The sequence below is a fragment of the Terrapene carolina genome, unplaced genomic scaffold (genome assembly GCF_002925995.2).
Source record: "Terrapene carolina triunguis isolate 2854851 unplaced genomic scaffold, T_m_triunguis-2.0 Scaffold247, whole genome shotgun sequence".
Classification (NCBI taxonomy): domain Eukaryota; kingdom Metazoa; phylum Chordata; order Testudines; family Emydidae; genus Terrapene; species Terrapene triunguis.
In genome coordinates, this window is record NW_020664598.1 from 371,484 (window position 1) to 393,755 (window position 22,272).

General features: G+C 51.9%; 1 protein-coding gene across 1 annotated transcript in view; it reads left to right on the forward strand.

The window, feature by feature from the left end:
* The window catches only part of SHISA8 (shisa family member 8), a 24,128-nt gene extending 2,375 nt beyond the window's left edge, over nt 1-21,753 (forward strand). Inside the window, exons 2-4 of the mRNA XM_024197711.2 lie at nt 17,523-17,650; nt 20,668-20,838; nt 21,371-21,753. Of these exons, the coding sequence (XP_024053479.2) occupies nt 17,523-17,650; nt 20,668-20,838; nt 21,371-21,753 (682 nt within the window). The remainder of the gene's footprint in view (nt 1-17,522; nt 17,651-20,667; nt 20,839-21,370) is intronic.
* Nucleotides 21,754-22,272: the final 519 nt, after the last annotated feature.

Consider the following 22,272-nt stretch of genomic DNA (forward strand, 5'->3'; position numbering starts at 1 on the left):
TGGCAGTGCTGGCGGGGCGGGGAGGAAGGGCAGCAGCAGCAGCACAATTGACACAAATTTGTTGGTTTTACTTTTTTGCAGCTTCTCTCTTCAGGCTGTTTTCTTTTTTTTAGCGAGTTTTATGCTCCGCACTGTGAGGTGCTAATAAGAGCCAGTGTTGCCAGGCAGGGCACAAGGTTCCCATGCAGAGCTCTGCCAATGCATCGCAGTGCTGACTCCGAGCTGCCCCTCCTAAGCCAGCCATGGAGGCTCCACATGTAGCCTTGCCAGTGCCCGTGACTCCTCATCTCCAGCACCTCCTGTTAGCCCAGCCTTCCCCTACCCTGACCGACGGCAGCCACAGCGCTGCCAGGGCATCGCCCTCCTGATAGCAGCACCGCTGCCGGTGGAACAAGGCGAGATCCCTTGTTCGCAGAACACAGCAGTTGTGCAGAAGTAAGGAAGTTGTATGATCTAAAACAAAGGGGGAGCGGACGATAGGGACAAGAGGGATGGGGAAAGGCATAGACAGAAGGGAGGGGGAGAGGGCAGGGGACAAAGAGGTCAGAGCCTAGACATGAATCCATCAAGCACCTGGGTGAGTTTCTAATCGGTGAGGTGCATGTTTTCGTTTGCAGATTGTCGGCCCGGGGGTTAGATCTGGTGACGACTCCATTATATGGGGCTGTGTTAGGGGGTCTAGTAAAAAGGCAGCGCCTGAGGAAATGACTGCCCAGGACAGATAATGATCAGGAGAGCATCTCAAAATATCTACATCCCCTGAAATGTCTGGGGCCTTAGCACCCACCCCTCCTTGCATTGTTATACAATTTTGTAGCAGCTAAATGCCCTGCGTTCGGTCTCCAAACGGGTAGCAACCTCTGCTCCCCCATCGCTGGCAGCCACTGAGTCAGCACTGAGAGAAGCCCCACCTCCCGCCAGTCACTGACATGAAAGCTCCGCCCCCCCAAGGGCTGACTCAGCCGAGCAGCTGGGTGTGACGGGTGTAGAGGAGAAGGCTGGGGTGGGTGGCAGGGTGATTACAGAATCCCTGGAAAGGCAGCTGCCGCTCAGGGCTGGGAGGGGGGAGGAGGAATGAGAGCGCTGAGGAGGCGATGACAGGAACAGATGAAGGCAAGATTCAGCCCCATGCTCCGAGGGGACTCACTCATCCAGGAGAGTAGCAAACAGCGGTGCCATGCACAGTGATCTCTAGTAGCCAGCTGCCTGCTGAGCTGGGGGCTGCCTGACTTTGGCAGAGGGCTAAGGAGGAAGCCAAGTGTCCATCTGGGAGCAGGCAGGACTAGGAGGCCCAACATTTTGGTGAATCCAGGTTCAATTAAGTCTCAGTCCATCTATGAGATGAAGTCTAGTCCTCTCTGTCTCTGTGTCTGCCCCCATGCCTTCCACCTCCTCCCTGTTCCTCGTTTGCTGGGCAGGTCTACCGAATCGATACAAGCTCCCCCAGCCTCCCGCCGCTCCAACTCCTCTGCCACTAGCCTGCTCCTGGGAAGGAGCTCTCTGCATTCTTGGGGTGTGCACGCGTCCGAGAGTGCATGTGCGTGTATGCGCCCGCTCGTTTTCCTGGCTGGGACAACTGGAGGAAGAATGCTACATCCCCAGGGATGCTGCAATGACTCCTGTCATAACACATCTCTCTCAGCTCCGCTGGGGCGTACCGAGAAGGCCTGTTCCCTTTTCTGCGATGGGAGGGTTTAGTGGGGCTGGGGTGGGGTATGAAGAATGTGCGTGTGAGCGAGGGGGATGTTCTAACCCTGCCCTCTCCAAGGGCAACCAATGAGAAAAGAGGGGACGGAAAGTACTGTCTGGTGGCCATTAGCTATAGTTCCTCTCTGGCCAGCAATGTGAGCTCCCTCCCAGCAGTGCCTACCTACACGCTTGAACTAGGACTCAATCGGTGCCCTACCAACTTCATCAGCGAGATCTCCAGGAGCTGTCCGCTGCCAGATCCAGCTGCTGGAATCTCAGCAACGTGTGCTTTTCTCTCGCCTGGCCCGGGCCATGCCTGGGGCTGTGTTTAGTCATATGATGTCAGGGAGGGGGGTAATTTCCCATTTCATGTGTGTGGGTAACAGAAAGAGAGAGAGACTTTCCATGAAACTGGTAGCGCTTAGCAGTGATACGCAGATACACCAGTACCCTAAAAGCTTAGCCCACTGTTGGGAATCACATCTTCCTAGTCCAATAATGAGAACCATCAGATCTTTCTTCAGGACACGTGTGGTTGGGTTCCATTTATTCTCCTGCATTTCTTGCCATCAGGGGTTAACGTGTGAGCTGTCCTCTTGGCAGATTGTGTTAACCAGAGGAAACCTGTTTTTTACTTGTAGCCTGGATTCTGTGGTACCAGAGCTGAGCGTTCAGTTTTTTTCCCTTCGCTAGTACAAGTCATAGCGGTCCCTGTTTAACCAAGCTGGTAATGTATTCTGCTCCCCCTCAGGGTCTAGCTCCCCATAAACATACGTTCCAATCACATGGGATGGTACTTTGAAATATGTGGGTCATCACTGAACAGATCTCTTCCCCAGAAGCTGCGTATTTTTGGACACGAGCATATGGAGTGGGAAAAGGCAGGTTTTTCTTGCATGCCTTTGCACTTCTTCCATGTGACAAAAGTAGGACCCCACACCAGCCCATCCTCCGTATGGAGTATGGTAGCTAATCGCTGGCCACTTACCAGAGCACTTAATGGCTGTTGCTGTGCTGAGCACCATGGTCTTTCTGAACTTCACAGCAAAAGCAGGTGTAGAACTCGCATCCTCTGGCTTCTACCACGTGAGCTAAAATAATCTCTCTGTTAGCAGCATAGGCTCTATGACACACACTTGAGGAGTTCTGATGCCCTCCAGCAGAGGGCAGTAGCACGGGTACACTCTAGCCAGTTTATTATGAAATATATTGTCTATGGTCCTGATAGTTCCCTTTGACACAAAATGTCCTGGAAAGGGGAGAGCTGCACTTATTGTGTGCTAATAGCAGGGAGTAGATGTTACGCGCCAGCGTTCTCCCCTGAAATGCACTGGAGACTTATGTGCAGAGGCAGGAGTTGGGCGTGTCTCACAACATATGCAAGCGCACAGAAGCAGTAATGCAACCGTGACAAATCCAGGCGGCCTGGTGATGCAGGCCAGCAACCCCAGCAGCAAGAGATGTCGAAGCTGGTAACCTGTCCCCGGACAGATGGCCTCTAACAAGACCGCACCAGAGGGAGAAGATAACAGCGGATGCGTAAGCTGCCTGGGCCAGGAGAGGATGCATGAAGTGTCTGTGCAGAAGTAGCACAGGGTCTGCGCTGGTTTCAGAAATCCCTTGATGTAGAGGGAGCAATGGCCTCAGTGTCAAAATGTGTCAGAGTCCTGACTCTGGTACAACGGGGTCTGTGCTGCACGAGGAAAGCAGAGGACAGCCCATGGGTCTGAAGAGATCATAGAATCCTAGAATATCAGGGTTGGAAGGGACCTCAGGAGGTCATCTAGTCCAGATTCTAGAAGACACAGCGCCACTGACTGCGACAACGATCATATGGCTCATGCTTGGCAGAGGTTGTGGGTAGCCTCTTCTGGAGAGGCTGTTGGCCGCAACCACTGTAAAAACAGGCAGCATGCGATCGGCTACACACTCAGCATATCTGTGCACCGCATTATCTCCTGGCCCTCTCACCACAGCCCCTGCAGGCTATTGGTGGAGGCTCCCCGTGGCTCCCTCTTTAACCCCCTCTTTAACTGGTCTTGTTTTACACTGGTGTTGCTTCAGTGGAGTGCCATGTGATCAACACTCAGGTGAGAGGAGAATCAGGCTCCTGGGTGAAGAGCTAGAGCAGAAGTCTTTAAATCCCACAGGTTGAAGAGGGAGCAGACAGTGCAGGCAGGCGACCCGATGGCCTTGTCTCAATTTGCATGCAGCAGGCCCCGGTTATAGTGGGCTGGGTCCATGCTCATGCTCGCCACAAACACACAGGGTGACAGAATATCACTGCCTTCTTTATGTAGCTGGCGCAAAGGGTGGCTGGTAACACCTTGTACCCTTTATGGTATGTACTGGCTGTGTACCATGACAGCCAGTCAGGGTCACTTCATATTGACGCAATGGTTCCTGGAGCACTTCCAGGGTGGTATCTGTCACAATAGCAGAAATTCCACCCGTCAGTAAGTGAATTGTGGCCTAGTCCTGCTGTCATAAGCTTCTAGAAGCTTTTTTGATCAACTGACGTTATAAAAGTCAGCCCTGCTCAGCGCTCTGTGGGGCTGCTTTACGTCTGTCTGGGGCGGGTGTTTCTTTGGGGTGGATTCAACTGTGATTGCACTTGCGGCTGAAAGCATGGTCAGAGTGGGGACAAAGCCCCAGGAGGCAGAACCAAACTGCAGTGAGATCTGGGGAGATTGGCGCAGGGCAGGGGAGGTTGCAGGCTACGAGGAAAGGACTGGTCCTAGGATATGTAAAGTCCTAGATCTGGGGGGAGAGAACAAACTGACAGAGAAGTACAGGGCAGGGGAGATGTATTATTTCCTTATTTGCATTATGATAGTGCTCAGGGACCCCAGTCAGGATCAGGATGTGCTTGGTGCTGTACAGAAACAGAGGAACCGATTGTGCTGCCTTTATTTGCGCTTGTACCTTCCTGCACCATGGTGGTCCCCTGAAACCAATGGAGCAAGGTACTCTCTGGTGTGAGGAAGGGCATCACACCTGCCCCAGAAGTAAATACAGCCCTTGCCGCTAACAGCTTCCAATCAACATCCCCAAGCCTGCCACCTTGCCTCATGTGGGCTAAAGACCTTGTTCTGCTAGGAGCACTATTAGCGGCGGTGGTGCTACTCGCTGAGAGTAAGGACAGCAGCATCGTAGCCTCCCGCAAGCGCAGAAACCTAAGCAGCAGCTGCCCCATCACATTAAAGGGAGTTCCTTTTAATCTTACCTCCTTAAATCTGTCCAATTGTAACCAAGCAGTAGAAGAGAAGGGTGGAAGCTGCAGGGAAGGGGGCCTGAATGGCTATTGGGGGATATGCATGACGAGATTGGAGTGGTCACACCACAGACTAAAGTACTGTATTAGAAGATCCTGTCCCTCTTGCATGCACCAGGCTGATGCTGCTGTGAACTCCACTGACCTCAGTGGAGGAGTTTACTCCTGGGGGAATTCTGTGCCACTGCGCATGTGCAGAATTTATGTCCCCAGCAGATTTCTTTGCTTCCGTATAGAAAAATGACTTTCTGACAAGGAAGCAAAGGGAAGCCACAAGAGCTGTCATGCGACCCTCCCCAAAAGTATGTTTTGGGGGCCCAGGGGAGCTGGAAGAGAGGTAAGTCACTGTAGGTCAGGGGGCAGGACTGGGGAAGACCCAGCTGGTGGCTCCTACCCTGCGCCAGGCTCATCTGCTAGTCCCAGCTGGGCTGGGGAGGATGGGACTTCCTCTTTCTTGCACAGCATCCTGGGGCCAGGTCAGACCCACCCCCAGATTTCTCCCCCAGCTGAAGGAAACTCTGCAAACTCCCCCCACACCCATCGCTCCTCAGCTGCAGAGGGAGGGATCCCTGTACAGGGAGCTGCTCCCCCATCCACCCAACCCCTGTCCATCCAGACCCCCTCATACCCAGACCTTCCTGCCGAGCCTCACCCCTCCTGCACTCAGAACCCCCCCCCATGAGCCACACTCCCTCTGCACCTGGACCACCCCGATGAGCCACCCACATCCAGATCCCCACCTTACTGAGCCCCAACCAGCTGCACCTGGACCCTCTGCTGAGCTCTATCTCCCCCACACCCAGAATCCCTTTGCTGAGCCCCAACCATCTTCACCCAGAACCCCCCAACAAGCCCCTATGCATCCAGATCCCCCCCACGCAGGATCCCCCACTGAGCTACCTGCACCCAGATTACCCCACACAGAACCCTCTCAACCCACACCTGGATCCCCTCATACTAAGCCCCTCCACACTTGGATCCTGCCTTGCTGAGCCTGCCTGCCCACAGCTGGTGCATCTCGCACAGAGGGGCAGGACCCTGGGGTGTCTCTGGGGCAGGCCCGGTCCTTGCGCTGTGTCAGGGTTGGGTGCAGCCTCACTGCTGACTCCGTGTCCTGGGGGGAGCTGCACAGTGATCTCCCATCTCTGTGCACCAAGTGGCATGTGCTCCCCAATGCCATGCTGGAGCCTCTACATTTATTTGACAAATAAAATTTGCAGAATTTTAAAATATAGTGCGCAGAATTTTTAATTTTTTGGTGCAGAATTTTTAATTTTTTGGCACAGAATGCCCTCAGGAGTAGGAGTTGTTCCTCACTGGCCCTGGTGTGAGAGCAGGATCGGGCCCTTTCTCTTTATCTCTCTCCATCGCCCGCTTCTGTCTGTCCGTCTCTCTCCATAAGTGTGGTATGGGCGCGCCAAATACTGTCCCTCTGCTCCTTTCCAAAGGCCAAAAGGGGCAGCCTGCTATTTCCAGGTGTGAATTTAGCCCCTGGCGTTTGGAGTGATAACAGACCCAGGGCGGTGGGGAGCTGGGTGAAGGGGGTAGAATTCTGCTTATTTGTTTGATTTGCAGAGCAAGGTCCCAGTGGGGAGGGACAAAAATGAGCTTTTTAATCCTTTCTGGCTAAGTTGAACTCTCACCCGAATGAGTCAGTAGAGGAGTCAGGACTCTGACACGTTTTGGCGCTGAGGCCATGGCAACTTGCTCCCTCTGGATTGAGGGATCTCTGAAACCTGCCCAGAGAGCGAGGAGCCCCTACAGCCAGTGAAAAAAACAGAGCAGAGGTGCTCTGGGGCTAGTGCATTCTGGTGTAACTGAAAGTCTTAGCAGGAATCCTAGTCCCGTTGTTTCACAGCGGTTGCTGATCCATTGCCCCCATATGGGACAGCTTGAGAATGCTAGACAAGGTTATGGCTCTTTGACATCCGTCATGTCTCCTTAGATCTGCCCTAATAGCATATTTCGAGCAGCAGTACCGTTGCCTCAGGGAAGGGACTGTCTGATTGGTAGGGAGACAGTCACGTGAATTGGGAGGCAGTGGATATGTGACTCAGGAGACCTGGGCCTGGCTCAGCCACTGATCAGCGATGTGGCCTGGGGCAAATCTGCTTCCCTTGCCACTCCTTCGATTAGAAACTCTTTGGAGCAGGGACTGTCTCAGAGGGTACCTCTGCTCTGCGGGCTGGAGGTGTCTTTCCAGTCTGGTTAGTCACACGTGCACTAGCTTTGATCAAACTAGTACGCTAAAAATAGAAGTGTGGCCACGGGCGGCAGGACAGCGCAGCTGCCTTAGGAAGTACCTAGGGTCCCAGGTGGGACTACTCGGGGCAGACAGCCCATGCCGCTGCAGCTATATTTCTATTTTTAGCTTGCTAGCTCAATTGGACATAGTGTGCTGTGTCTACACCAGGGGTGGGCAAACTACGGCCCGCGGGCCATATCCAGCCCACCAGCCAATTTAATCCGGGCCTCGAGCCCCCACTGGGGAGCAGGGTCACCAGCTGCTCCAAGCACCCGTGCTGCAGCTCCACGCAGCTCCTGGAAGCATGTCCCCACTCTGGCTCCTACGTTTAGGGGCAGCTAGGGGGCTCCGCGCACTGCCCCCACCCCAAGCACCACCCCCAGAGCTCCCATTGGTCAGGAACTGCGGCAAATGGGAACTGCAGGGGCAGCGTCTGCGGACAGGGCAGAGCGGGAGCTGCCTGAGGTAAGCACTGCCTAGAGCCTGCACCCCTGAGCCCTCCCGCACCCCAACCCTCTGCCCCAGCCCTGATCCCCCTCCCACCCTCCAAACCCCTCAGTCCCAGCCCGGAGCACCCTCCTGCACCCCAAACCCCTCATCCCCAGCCCCACCCCAGAGCCTGCACCCCCAGCTGGAGCCCTCACACACTCACCCCGCACTCCAACCCCCTGCCCCAGCCCGGAGCCTCCTCCCACACCCTGAACTCCTCGTTTCTGGCCCCACCCCAGAGCCCACACCCCCAGCCAGAGCTCTCACCCCCTCCTGGACTCCAACCCCAATTTCGTGAGCATTCATGGCCCACCATACAATTTCCATACCCAGATGTGGCCCTTGGGCCAAAAAGTTTGCCCACACCTGGTCTACACAATGGGGCCCTGATCTTGGGCAGGGCCTCTTGTGTTCATTTAGATAGAATAAATGAGCCAAAGGTGTTAACGTAACATAGTTCCTGTCTAACATTAGAGAGTGTTAAACAAGGTTCATGGTTTGGTGTGCACAGACATTCACTTGCTTAGTACTATGGAAAACACATTAATGAAAATCTTAACTTTTTATTAAAGGGACAAAAACAGTGAAAGCATCCGAGATGTAAAGCATTAAGTGAGGCTTTCATTTTAACAGCATCCCTTGTTCCCTTTCTCTTCAGCTGTATGGAGTTTTTAGAAGGAAACCCCCCTTGTTTGACAGTCTCTGAGGTGGCGTCAAAGATGATAATAACTGTCCTTTTTGGGGAAAAGAGAAGTTAGTTGAGATGGGCTGGACCTGTCGTCATTGCTGTTGTTCGATTCCTTTTTATTCAGGTGGCATTTGGGATTCAGCTGGAGCCAGTAGAGGTGGTGATTGTCATCTGGGTCCCCCTCTCTGGCCTGCTCTGGTCAGCACATCTCTCAGGATTAGGACGAAGAAGATCAAGGGTCACACAAGATGATGGCGGTGGCAGCCCTCATGGGGAAGCTCACTTCAATAGCCTCCGTCTGTTTTGTTTTTCTATATTTCCCCACATTACATCTCTTTCTTTAAGGACCCAAAAAGGGAGTGATGGGTGGAATAGCCCATCCCCCTCTTACTTTGTTCACCAATTCAGCTGAATGTTTTACCCACCAGTTTTGGTTAATTGATTTCTGGACCCACACTTTCTTGTTTGCCAAGCATGATCTTAACACAGGCCTTGAGTTACATCAGTAGGCCTTTTTGGTTGGACTAATTCCATAGCACTATCGTGTCTGCATATACCAGTCGTTCTGTCTGCGTTTCATACCTTTTCCCCCATCAGCATGTGTTGGGACAGGTTATTGTGACATCTTAGGAACGTTCACACACTTTTTACAGTTGAGCTTACAATTAGTGTAAATTTGCAGGCCCAATTATCACAATAGGCCTCTATTTGCTACCAGAATACAAATAATAGTCTAGCAGCAACAACACATTCATAACGCTCCAATGTCATGATCCTGACCTACCCCACCCCCTATTTCAGTCCAAGGGCCAAACCCCCTCCACCTCCCACTGCTTTGCCAGGTCTCCTCAATCCTTACCGTCAGCACCCCCTGCTATTCCAGGCCCAGTCTAGCCAATGCACCTTGATCTTGACCTACAACCTCTCCTGCCACTCCTGTAGTGGGCCTCTCTTCAGTGATTGATTGCTATTCTTGATGAATTATGTGGTCCATATGTGGTGGTGATGATGGCTGCTTTATTATTTGTATTGGGGCAGTGCCTAGGAGTCCCAGTTATGGACCACAACCCCAGTGTGCCAGGCGCTGTACAAACAGAGCAAGACAGTCCCTGCCCCAAAGAGCTTACAATCTAAGTAATGCTGACACAGTTCCACTGGAGACTAAGCTGAGACTCCCAAGCTTATCTCACGTGTTGCTTTAGCTAATGATTTGAACTTCAGTGTGGGAGGCCAGTGCAGTATCCCAACTCGGCCCTGAGGTAGATACCGTGCAGCACCCCCACTGAGCCGCCACATTTCTACTCACTCAGTGATTCACTGGTTTCCCCGCTCCTCCTTCCCAGTCACCAGCCTGCGACCTTCAGCTTCCCTCTGAGTGCAGAGGTGAAGAATTCATCCTGGCTTTGGGCAATGTCACCCGTGACTGTCACTAATTTGCCGCTCCGCTTCTTGGATGGCCACATTGTCTCCTTCGCCCTGCTCTGGGTCCTCTGGCTGATGGGTTGGAAAAGAATTGCCAGTGGTTCCCTCCAGAGATGGGCCTCAACTGCAGTCGGGGTTGGATCCAAAGTATCCAAAAGCTGGGGGTTAGTCAGACCTGGGAGCTTGGTTTGGATCGTCAGGCTCTGGCTCCCCAGCTTGATATCCCCAGCTTTACTAACAGGTTTCCGTCATTGCACGTGCCTGGCGATGGTTTTAGGTTGGCTGAAGAACAAGGGGCAGTGTATGTTTGTTTGTTCTGAGTGATAGGCTGTGACACTTTTGTTACTGTAGGGTTTTTCTGAGCACTGGTTTGTGCACATGGGTTTCTGATTTCTGGCTTGCTAACAACCATGGGGGTGCTCACACCAGTCTGTCTTGGAGGGATTCTCATGACTGTTTGCATACACTCATTGGTTCGTTGTCTGGTCTGTACACAATGGCCTATTGTAGGGGGTTTTGCTAGTATAAGACATGCCCACTCAGTGGTGGTTAGGCCACAAAAAGGTTGCTAGCCCACCCCGTAGCAAGCTTAACAGCCCTGCATCTTAGCTCAAGCAGTAGAGGCTTGTGCATTAAGCTCCAGAGGTTCCAAACTCAAGTCCTGCTGCTAATGACCCCCTCAGTGTTACACTAGCAGTGCATGGCACACATAGATTTGTTGTGGGGTTGCTCTAGTGCAGTGCTTCTCAACCTTTCCAGACTACTGTGCCCCTTTCAGGAGTCTGATTTGTCTTGCATAGCCCCAAGTTTCACCTCACTTAAAAATGACTTGCCTACAAAATCAGATATAAGAACTCAGCCACACTGTTACTGACAATTGCTGACTTTCTCATTTTTACCATATAATTATAAAATAAATCAACTGGAATATAAATCTTGTACTTACATTTCAGTGCATAGTCTATAGAGCAGTATAAACAAGTCATTGTCTATATGAAATTTTAGTTTATACTGACTTCACTAGTGCTTTTTATGTAGCCTATTGTAAAACTAGGCAAATATCTAGATGAGTTGAGGTACCCCCAGGAAGACCTGTGCGTATCCCCAGGATACATGTGCCCCTGATTGAGAACCATTGCTCTAGACAGTGACTGTGGAGGTTGGTGACATCTAATATTTTTGGATACTTTAACGCGCTTGTGACACCATCCCTATTTAAGAGTTCTCTTGGATATTGTAGCAGTTCCTGGTATATTCTTTGTGTTGGTTGGGAGAGGGGGAGGTTTGCTTGAGGCTGTGAGCTTCGTTTGTTGTTGTAGGGTTGCTTATGCACATAGAGCTTTGCAAACTTTCATTGTGTTTATAGGGTTGCTGCTTACTGTTGGTCTTTGCACTCTGTTTTTATTATAGCATAGATTCTTATTGACAGCTGTCTACACTGTTTTGATATTGTAAGGTTGCTTTGGATTGCTGGTATTGATGTTCTTTTTATTTCAAGGGGGAAAGTCACGTATAAAGAATTACCAGACTTCACAAAGAGGCCCAAGAAAATGTAGGTTAAATAACATTGAACTTGCTGATGCAACAGGCCCGTTTGAGTGCTGATAAAGGAAGAACAAGCCAGTTGCCTCGGGTAGTATGGTCTTCAGGGACAGAGATGTCCTTCCACTGCCAGAGATAAAAGATAAAAGTCTAGCCCACCAGTTTCCAGCCTGCTGAAACTGACTCATAGCTATGGCTGTAAAAAGGTGAAAAATTAGTATTTTCAGTGGGGGGACACAGAGTGGGGAGGAATGTGAATCAATTCCTATAAAAGAAAACCCAGTTCAAATCCTCACCCCAAAATACAAATCAAACCAAAACTCTGTGGTGCCTTCAACATCCCTCTTGGGTTGGTTGGGGGGGGGGTGGGGAGGGCTAAAGCTACTTCCCTTTGGGATTGCCTCAGCACCTGAGCTGTAGTAATGTGTCCTGTCCTAGATCTTTGAGGATCTGGATGGGGTGGAAGTAATTATTGTTGATGATCTGCTGATTTAGAACAAAAACAATCCTGCAGCATGCCAGAGATCAAACAGGAACAAATGCCAGGTCAGGCTGATGAGGGCAATTATGTAAGACATGGACTCAGTGACAAAGACTGGACCCAAGAAAAGTGGAGTCAATTGTGCAAATGGAAAGACCCAAAATCAAGGAGCACTTATGGAGATTCGTGGACATGTTAGTCAACCTAAGCAAATTATCCCTCATTTGTCACAGGCAGAATGCTCTTGGAGACTAATACAGAATGGTACAGCAATGGCTGGCAAAAGAAAAATGTTGGGGAATTAAACAAAGGTTGCCATCGAAAGACCAGAACTGAAATATTCTGAGATTAACAAAAAGCCCAAGATCTCAGTTGGTGCGAATTCTCAGAGAATGATGCAAGATGATCACCCAATGGCATGTGCTTTCTAAGCACTGTCCCCAGTGGCTACTATTAGAGTTAGCTTATGATGTCCACCAATCGCTGACAGGGGCAGGAGTGAAACATAAAGGTCCTGGGAACAGCCCTTCCATATTCCAGACTGGGATCTGGAACAACCGACAAAGGGACTAGCCTCAGAGAATCCATCTCTGGTTTTACATTCAGCACTGTGAATGCTAGTCCAGGACTTTAGAAGTTTGGTGAAAGCTGTGAGAATTCCCTTGCAGTGCGGGGGAAAACTAGTGTAAAGTTCATGGTTATGTACTTCAGTACTGAGTGTGAGTTCTTTGTCCAGATGCCAAGACACAATTAAATGTGATACAGGAATGACCTGTGTATAGAAGCTGTGACAAAGTAGGCTATGTCTGTATCAAATTGCAAACTCCATTTTGGATGGTAACCTCCATTTTGGAGTAGGATATCCTTTTGTTTTAGGAGCTGAACCCGGGTCTCACCTTGTCCAGGGCCAGGTTATTATGCTGCATCCCACACACTGCCCTTCCCAGGAGCGGTGCGGGGGGGCCTTGCTGAAAGACTATGACTGAGAAGCCATCACAAAACAAACTAGAGTCATCAGCTCTGTCTCTCAACTATTGGCCATCCACATGGAACACAAGCTCGCTACACAGAAGGGGAAGGGGCTGGAGTTTCTCAGCCTGGGAACATGGGCACAAGGGGTCAGAGATGGTATTTAAGGAGGATGATCTCTGTGAGGGGGGCTGGCCACTGCCACATGCCAGGAGACCAGGCTGGAGAGAGAGAGAAGGCAGAAGGCACTCTGCCTGGCCTGAGATGCTGACCAGACCTTGGCCTCACAGAAAGGGTGAGAGCAGACTCGGGATGGGTATGTCTCAGAACTCTCATTTTGCAAAGCTCTGTAACTCTTTAGTGCTTTGCTTGCTTGCCTGCCATGTTGTCCCTGAAAGGGTTAATCAAGAAGCTCAGAGGACTCACAGCAAGGTGGAATGTTAGACGAGTGTCTCTGAGCAACTAGGGGCTCAGAAGGGCTGGGGCACTGGTTCTGGGGTCTAAGGTGGCTGGGCTGCAGAGTCTACTTCACAAGGAAGGGTAGCAGTGTGATGCTGTATGGAATCTGGGGGACACTTTAGAATATTATGAAGACCAATATTGTAAAATGGAAATGAGTTGTGCCAGATATGTCAAGTGAGGTATCTGCAAAAATGTTATAATTTGCCAAGTACAGTAACTCCTCACTTAACGTTGTAGTTATGTTCCTGAAAAATGTGACTTTAAGTGAAACGATGTTACGTGAATCCAATTTCCCCATAAGAATTAATGTAAATGAGGGGGTTAGGTTCCAGGGAAATTTTTTTCACCAGACAAAAGACTATATATTATACACACACACACACACACACACACACACACAGAGTATAAGTTTTAAACAAACAATTTAATACTGGTACACAGTGATGATGATTGTGAAGCTTGGTTGAGGTGGAGGAGTCAGAGGGTGGGATATTTCCCAGGGAATGCCTTACTGCTAAATGATGAACTAGCAATTGGCTGAGCCCTCAAGGGTTAACACTCACACTCTACTGCACAAGGCAGCAGGAAAGAAAGGAGGGCAGACAGAGACAGAGACACACATCCTGTGTGTGTGTTTGTGAGAGAGAGAGAGATGCGCATTTCCCCTTTAAGTATGAAGAGTGGGGTCAGAAGTACACTGCCTTGTTAATTAGATCAGCAAGCTGAGATGGGACTGCAGCTGCAGCTGCTGCTGCCTGGAAGCTCCCTCTGTTGTGTGTCCCCCTGCTCTATGGAAGATGGGGTAAGCGGGGTGCAGGAGCAGGGGGGAGGGGGACACCCTGACATTAGCCCCCTCTTTCTCCCCCCCCCACAGCAAGCAGGAGTCTCAGGGAGCAGCTCCAAGGCAGAGGCCAGGAGCAGCACATGGTAGTGGGGGGAGGGATAGCTGCAGTTGCTAGCCTGCTGGGCAGCTGCTGCACAGGGAACTTAGGGGAGCGGGGAGCTGATAGGGAGGCTGCTGGTCCACCCTGGTTCCAAGCCCCCACTAGCTAGCTCCACCGGGCTGCTCTTCCTGCAACCAGTGGACAAAGCAGGCGGCTGCCAAACGACATTAGATGGGAGCATTGCACAACTTTAAATGAGCATGTTCCCTAATTGATCAGCAACGTAACAATGTTAACCGGGATGACTTTAAGTGAGGAGTTACTGTATGCTAATCTTGTTTATACGTTTGTATCATCTTTGTATTATGTGTTATAGATATGTAGGGTGTATCTGTATTTCAAACTTGTGCTGTGCATCTGGATGACACCCCCAGACAGATTGGCATCAGCACTGCCTAGCCTGCTTGATGGCCCATCAAGGGACATCAACTGCACAATGAACCCATTGAAAGGGTCAGGGATACACCTTATGACTCAGCAAGGCATGCAGGGGCGTGCCTATAGACAGAATTCTAAGGCGTCCAGGCCATGTGCTGGGCAGCTTGTGTTTGAAACAAAGGAAATACAAGCGGCATGGCAAAAGACTATAAAAGGCAGCTTCATCTTCTCCATTTTGTCTTCAGTCCTCCTTCTTGTCTTCATTCCTGCTTCTTACCTCTGGAGTAACCTTCCTACAAAGGAAGCTCTGAATAAAGCTGTGGATGTGTTCCAGAGGGACTTTCAAGCCAGCAAACTCACCAATACTGCTAAGAAACAGATATATGGACTTTGAATCTTTGTTTGTATGTGACTGTTTTACCATTTAACATCTCACTACTTATTCTTTCTTTTTTCTTTATAATAAGCCTTTACTTTTAGATGCTTAAGGATTGGCTGGCAGCGTGGTATTTTGGGTAAGATCCAAACTCATTGATCTGATAACATGACTGACCCTTTGGGGTCAGAAGAATATTTTGTATATGTGAGCCAAGTTTAAAATAACTTCTCACTGTACTGGACCTATGTGCTGACTGGGAGCCAGAGAACTGGAATGAAATAAAGGGGGCTGTGAGATTTATTTTTTTGCTTCTTGATAACCAGTGTGTGGAGCAGAAGCACCATTTGTGACTGGTTGTGGAGTTAAACTTCAGTGTTACCCACCAGTCTTGGGAGTATCTGCTCTCCCTTTTGCAGCCTGCCCTGACGTTGGCATTTCCAGTGAGGGCTGCCCTAGGCACACAGGGTCACAAACAGATACCTGGGAGTGAGTCTGAGAAACCCAGAGCTAGGACCAATGACCAGGCTCTGCCCAGACCTGATTGGCTTAGGAGCTTGTGGGATCCAGTGGTTGGGTCCACTCACAACAGACTGGTGTCTGTCCAGAGGGGGGGACAGGGACAGGTTGTGACAGAAGCATCCGCAGTGGAATATGTGATAAATATGGAGTAAAAGGAGCCAATCTGTGTTCAGAAGGAAAGTGGGGGTGGGGGGGGTGGAGAATGATCATACGGATTGGAGGCAGAAAAAAATCTATCCAGATGCTCCTTGTGTGGTCTTTCTTGCAGGATAGGCTTGGTTTTTATGCTAATTTTCATGCAAATAGCACCGTGGGTATCTGATCCTGGGACTTGCTGTCCCTGGCTGTTCTGGTTTCTGAGCGTGAACGTTGCTCTGGGAGCTTCCGTGCACCATGGAATTTCTGGGATGTCTTCAGACATGAATGTTAAACAAATTACGCTTATGTAATGTTCTTTAATGTCATTATTAATAAAGGGATGATTAAAAATGGACAGAACAGCCAAGAAAGGTCACATCTGGCTCATCCACATCCCTGCTGAAGCCGGATCTTTCCCTACTGTCTCTTCTCCAGGGCTTTCTCCACTTCCGTTTGAACTGACTCAACCAATGGGGTTTCCATCGCTTCCCCTAGCAGACAATTCCACACTTTGGTAGTTCTATCTCTTGGGAAACCTCCCCTGTTATTCAGCCTGAGTTTTCCGCCTCTGTTTCATCCCATTACTCCTAGTTATGCACCTTTGGTTCTCTCGGAACAATTCCTCTCCCTCGCTGCTGTTACACCCTTTAGGTATTGTGTCCCCAAGCCCTTAGCCTTTGCCAAGCCTCGTGTCTTTCTTTATTTTAATCTAGTCATGCAAATGGGTCTCTCCAGCTTCTGGACATGCAGGAGGGGGAAGAGAACAGTGTGATGAACATAAAGGTTTCACTAGTTCATTCCCCTGACCCCACCCCTTTAACATTAGCAACAACTGACCATTTACTGGGAGACAGGGGCCTCCCTTGTAACATTGACAAAGTGCCCCACAGTGTTCGCGCTTTTCAAGAGGAAGTGGCTCATGCTACAAGGCTGAGCGTGCTGGGGGGGCGTGGCTACATGGGGCTTGGCCTTTCCTTCTATCCTTGGCTAGCACAGAGTTCAGATCCCACCTTGGTTGGCAGGTGAGTTTGGTGTTTGGCCACCATGACATTTGATTTGTTCAGCCATTGCTGCGCAGGACTGGAAAGCGGCTGTGTGAGAGGCACTGGGAGACCCATGTAGTGGCCCAGCACTGGAATAGCAGTGGGCTCTACAGGCTGGAGTGGAGGTGCATTGGCAGTGCTGTATTGAGCCGTAGGCTGGAGTAACCAGGGTTTCTATGGCGAGGTCTACACACCACAGAATTACTTCAATATAACTACGTCCCTCAGGGATGTGACTAATCCACCCCCTGAGCGACGTAGTTACACCGACCTAAGTGCTGATGCAAACAGCGCTATCATGGCAGGCAGGGCCGGCTCCAGCATTTCTGCCGCCCCAAGCAAAAAAAAAAAAAAAAAAAGCCGCGATCGCAGTTGCGACCGGCGGCAGCAATTGGGGGGAAAAAAAAAAGCGGCAATTGGCGGCGGCAGTTCGGCGGCAGGTCCTTCGCTCCTAGAGGGAGTGAGGGACCTGCCACCCCCGAATTGCCGCAGGTGCCGCCCCTCTCCCTTGGCCGCCCCAAGCACTTGCTTGTTAAGCTGGTGCCTGGAGCCGGCCCTGATGGCAGGACAGCTTCTCCCGCCAACACAGCTACCACCTCTCAGGGATGTGGATTAACTATGCCGACGGGAGAGCTCTCCCCCATCGGCGTCAACCATCTTCACTAAAACGCTGTAGCAGTGCGGCTGCACCGATGCAGCATATTAAGTGTAGGCCTGCCCTATGGCTCTGAACTGAGGTGCATTGGCAGAGTGATAGGATGTCTGCACCAAGTGTCTGTATCACACGCCCATGAGGTGGGAGATGTGGAGACTCCCCTCACATGACGCTGGTTTGCTACTTTCCTTTCTGCCTTCTCCAGAACGCTCACAGACTTACTGAAGCAGCCGGGCCACGGCCCCTCTGACCACATGACTGACGGCCACATGGGCAGCATCCAGGTCCAGATGGGTGATGGGCTTGCCCGGAGCTCCCCCAGAAATGGCACAGGTAAGAGCATCACCTCCCATCCCCCTCACAGTCCCATCTGTGCTGGGCAGGGACCGGTTTGTGGGCAGCAGAGGGTCTCCCGGTCTCCTTCCATTTCTGTGAATGAGGTTTGAGGGGGGCAGGAGGGAAGCTGGGGTGTCCTGAGTGAAGCAAACCAAGCAGGGCAGTTTTCACGGAGGTGCAGGTGTCTGGCTGTAGCAGAACATGCATGGGAGGAAATCTGTTCCCTTGTTCCTGTTATTTTCTATTTAAAGTAGAGCATGAAAGGCAGCCCGGCGCCCATGGGGAGCTACCTCCCGCGGTGGACTCCAGGGCGAGAGAGTGCCCCCCGCAAAATGCTGGTCATGGGGAGTATTGCAGGCATTGAGCTCCTCTCCTAATGTCAACCCAGCGTGATGGGGCGCTGGTCATGAGGAGTTCTGGGGGCACCGTGCTGGCATCAGGGGTTCCCAGGGAGGGGGGATACAGCCCCTGGAAATTCATTCACCAGAACCCTACTCTCAAACGGGGAATTCCTTCCTCTTCAAGGGGCCAGATTTCCCACTTGGGACCCTGTCACTGCTCTTTGTCGACACTCCCCTGGGAAGCTGGACGTGCCTCTCTCCACCCTCCCTGTATCTGCTGCTCTCGTGGATGTTGCAGGGGCTGTGGGTGAGGGGTATGTTGAGGCTCCAGAGCGTTGGGCTCCCTGATGCTTCTGCTCCTGGTTCTGGGACAGTCCCCACCAATAACGGCTGGCACAGGTGAAATACGACACTGATTTGGATGCGAGGCGGCTGTGTCTGCCCCTGCTGTGGGGTGGCAGATTTCGAGGCTTGCATAAGTTGCATTTGTGCCTTCTGCCCCTTCTCCAGTGCACTCCCTGCTGCCTCTGGGGGGAGGCTCCCCCTCCGGGCTGACAGTCCCCTGCTTGCTTCTCTGAAAGATCGGAAGTGACATTTGCCCTGGCAGCAGCCAGTGTGTGTTTGCAGCTCACAGGTCAGAGCGCAGTGCAGTCATCCGGCTAGGACAAGTTGCAGGAGCCCCCAAGGCTGGGGGGTTACTAGCTGCACCCGGACTAGCGGGTGGGAGCATGGAGGAGGGAGGAAAACTGTCCTAGCCGTGAGGTGTGTTAGGTGGTGGAACAGTCCCGTGGTGGGGCAGTGCTGGGGAAAGTCCCATCGCTTGGGTTCTTTAAAGCTAGGCTGTGCAAAGCACCGCAGAATACGTTGCAGGTCAGCGTCCAGCACTGCCAGAGTGTACCCTGGATGGGTGGGATCCATTCTGTATCTCATCCTTCTAGAGCAGGGGTGGCTGGGATCTCCCCCTCAGAGCTGGAGCTAGTCCCAGTGCTGGTGAATGGTGACAGGTGAGGTCATCTAGCATGTGGAGGGGGGATGTCCCCGCAGGGGAGCTGCTTTCGGGGAGGGTGTGGAAGTGTTTCTCCTCTGCTGAAGGATGGGCTGATCGCTATCCCATGCTGTCCCCTTGGGACTCCCCTGGGTGGTAGCAATGGGAGGATTGGTGGGGCCAGAAGTCACTGGTACCACTGTGGTCCCCAGCTGTGTAACACAGGGAAATCGGCTGCTAATCCAATGGCCTTTAAGTTTAGTTCAGCTCTGCTCTGCCCAGAGAAGATGGGGAGGACTCTGTTTTCTCTTTCATTTGCCGGTGACGCTTATTAAAGGGGGCAAGGGGAATTTGCATTGAAACTCTTTGATCTGAAGTTACCGCTGGTGAATGTCACCCAGCCAAGAGCCTGGAGACTGAAGTCCGAACAGGTACACTGGCAGCCACTCTCCTAGCTTTGTACCCACACGGCCCACACCAAGCCTGGCACCAAAGGACTGTTGCTGGGAGTGACTGGAGGTCAGGGCCTGTGGCCCATTCAGCTGTTGGTCTCTCTGCTGAGGGGGCCAGTTAGTGCCAATGGGAATGGCGGTGTCAGGGCTGTGGGTGTCCCATTGTAATGGGAACTCGCCCTTCACACCGGCCACCAAACAGCTGTCAGTTACAAAGGGCTTTTGGCCAATCCTGATCTGGGGACAGAGTGCCACCAGAGCCACAGCCATGGAAGGTTCCCTGATCAATCCTCCGAGGTATCCAGTCCCACTAGGCAGGTGGTGATGTTTGCTCTCAGCACAGATGTCCGACTGCTCAGGGGAGACTGTGGGGAGCATGGGGGAAGGGACTATCCAAACCTGAGGCCAGGATGGGGGAAGGGTGAGCTTGTTAACATTATAATGCATTTTTATGCAGCTAAATGCAAATATATATAACTAGAACCAAGGAAGGCAGGCCAGCCACTCTATCCTGGAAATCAGTGACTCAGAAAAGGAGTCAGGAGTCATAGGGGACCAACAACTCCACATGAGCTCCCAGGTCGATGCCGTGGCAAAAAGGGCTATTATGCTCCTGGGGTGTATAAACGGGGTGTGTGTGTGGGGGGGTGATTTTACCTCTGTGTATGTCCCTGGTGAGACTGACCCTGGCATACCACATCCAGTTCTGGGGTCGGCAGTTTAAAAAGAATGTTTAAAAATTGAAGAAGGTGCAGAAAAGAGCAACCGCCAAGGATTGACGGGCGGGAGGAGATGCCTTGCAGTGAGCCACTTAACGAGCGCCGTCTGCGTAGCCTCGCAAAAAGAAGCTGGCGATGTAACTTGCTTGGTGCACCAGCACCTTCACGGGGAGAACACACGGGCTCTTTAATGTGCTGGAGAAAGGTGTAACAAGCACCAATGGCTGGACGCTGAAGCCAGACAAATTCAGATTGAAATGAAGGCACAGCTTTTTATCAGTGGGGGCGATGAAACCAAGGGAAGTGGTCGATTCTCAGGCTCTTGCTGCTTTCAGATCAAGACTGGAGACCTCTCTGGGAGCTGTGCTGTAGCCATGCACAAGTTCCTGGGCTCAGCACTGGGGTAGCCAGGTGAAATGGAATGACCTGTGGTGGACAGGAGGACAGGCTAGATGATCTAATGGTCCTTTCTGGCCTTAAACTCTGACTCTCTGACCCCTTAAACCTTCCCTCCCAGAATCTTTCTTTGCATTTCCAGACAATATGCACTTGAATAACGCTGTGGTCAGCACCCCTATCGCCCCCCAGATGGGGCTGCCACATGCCCACAGCAACCGGCTGCAGATGACGAGCACCATGCCCCATCAAGCTCCAGACTACGCCAAGTATGCCACGCTCAAGGCCGTAGGTATGTGCTGCCACCGCATCGCTGGGCCAGGGGCCGGACAGGGCTGCTTCACCAGCCTGTGCTTCCTCTGTCTTTGCTTCAGCTCCTCCCTCCCCTGATCCCATGGCAGCAGTGACTGTGATTTCCCCAAGGCCAGAGGGAAGGAAACGGGACACTGTTGGTGCTGTTAGGGAGAGCAGCGCAGCCCCCAGCTCTGGCGGTTCTGCAGGCCTGGTGAGAGAGAGGCAGGGGCTGCAAGTGTCGTGTGTGCTGAGTTCGAGCAAAGCTTAGCTCAGGGGTGCGGGTTCAGCACAGGCGTCAGTGAAGGAAAGGGGCCTGGGGCAGGCTGAGCAAGGGAAGCTGCTGCATTCATGGAGCAGGGGCCAGAGATTGAGATGGCCAAGGTTCTTTCCCGCCCAGCAGAGTTGAAGCCCAGGCGGGGAGAGGCGGGGACATACATGGAGGAGAGCCATCCTGGCAGGCAGAGAGGTGGAAGGCGTGTGTGTTCCCTGTCTGTCTGACTTCCTGCCCTTTGCTTTGTTTTCCCCTGCAGAGAGCGCACCAGAAGAATTCTACAAGCGGTTTCCCATGGTAGACATGCCTCCGCCTGGTCCTCTGTCCTTCCCACCCATGGGGCTGCATCAGAAAGACATGCCTCCCCTGCACGACAGCTGTGCCTTGGTTGGCTTGGCTACACCTGGGCAGAAGGCCAAAGTGGTGAAAACCAACACCCACTCACTGGTGGCCAGCCCTGCCTTCAAGGGAGGCTGGGACCCCAGCCATCACCACCCCCCTGATGTCCGCCGACAGATCTATGCCAACAAGCGCCAGTTCAGCGTCGAGAAGCTGCCGGAGGTCTTCAGCCAGACGCCCACTCACTATGTCCAGCCCTCGCGGCCCTTCTCCACCAATAGCAAGACTGAGGTCACTGTCTAAAAAGAACCTTCATCTTTTCTTTTTATGTCCCAGCAGCCTCTGGGGCTAAGTGTCTTGCCAGCCCAGACCACCTGCTAGCGAAGTACCAGAGGTGCTTCCCCATTATAGCTGGTGGCACTAGGGTGGGTGTCAGGAGGGGCGAGGAAGGTGGGGGAATACCCACCAGCACAGGTGCCCACACCTCCTGAGAGTACGCAGATAACGTGCATGGTGAAACAGGCATGCATGTTGCCCTGTGATTGATGCACGGCTGTTGTTTCCAGTTCACCTGTCCATCACATCACACTTGTACCAGAACGGTCAATGTTGACGGTAGCCGGGGGACTCACGTCTGAGCCCAGCTGGCGAGGGGGAAGGCACCCCCCCTCCCACCCCGAGGGGAAGGACAACAGGTGGGAGATGTGAGACAAGCAATTGCAATAGCCATTAAGGTCCATTGGGTTACCACATGTAACCCGTCCCCTCCCTCTGCCCCTCCACGTGGGTTTTAAACAAGGGCACACAACCACCAGTCATGCC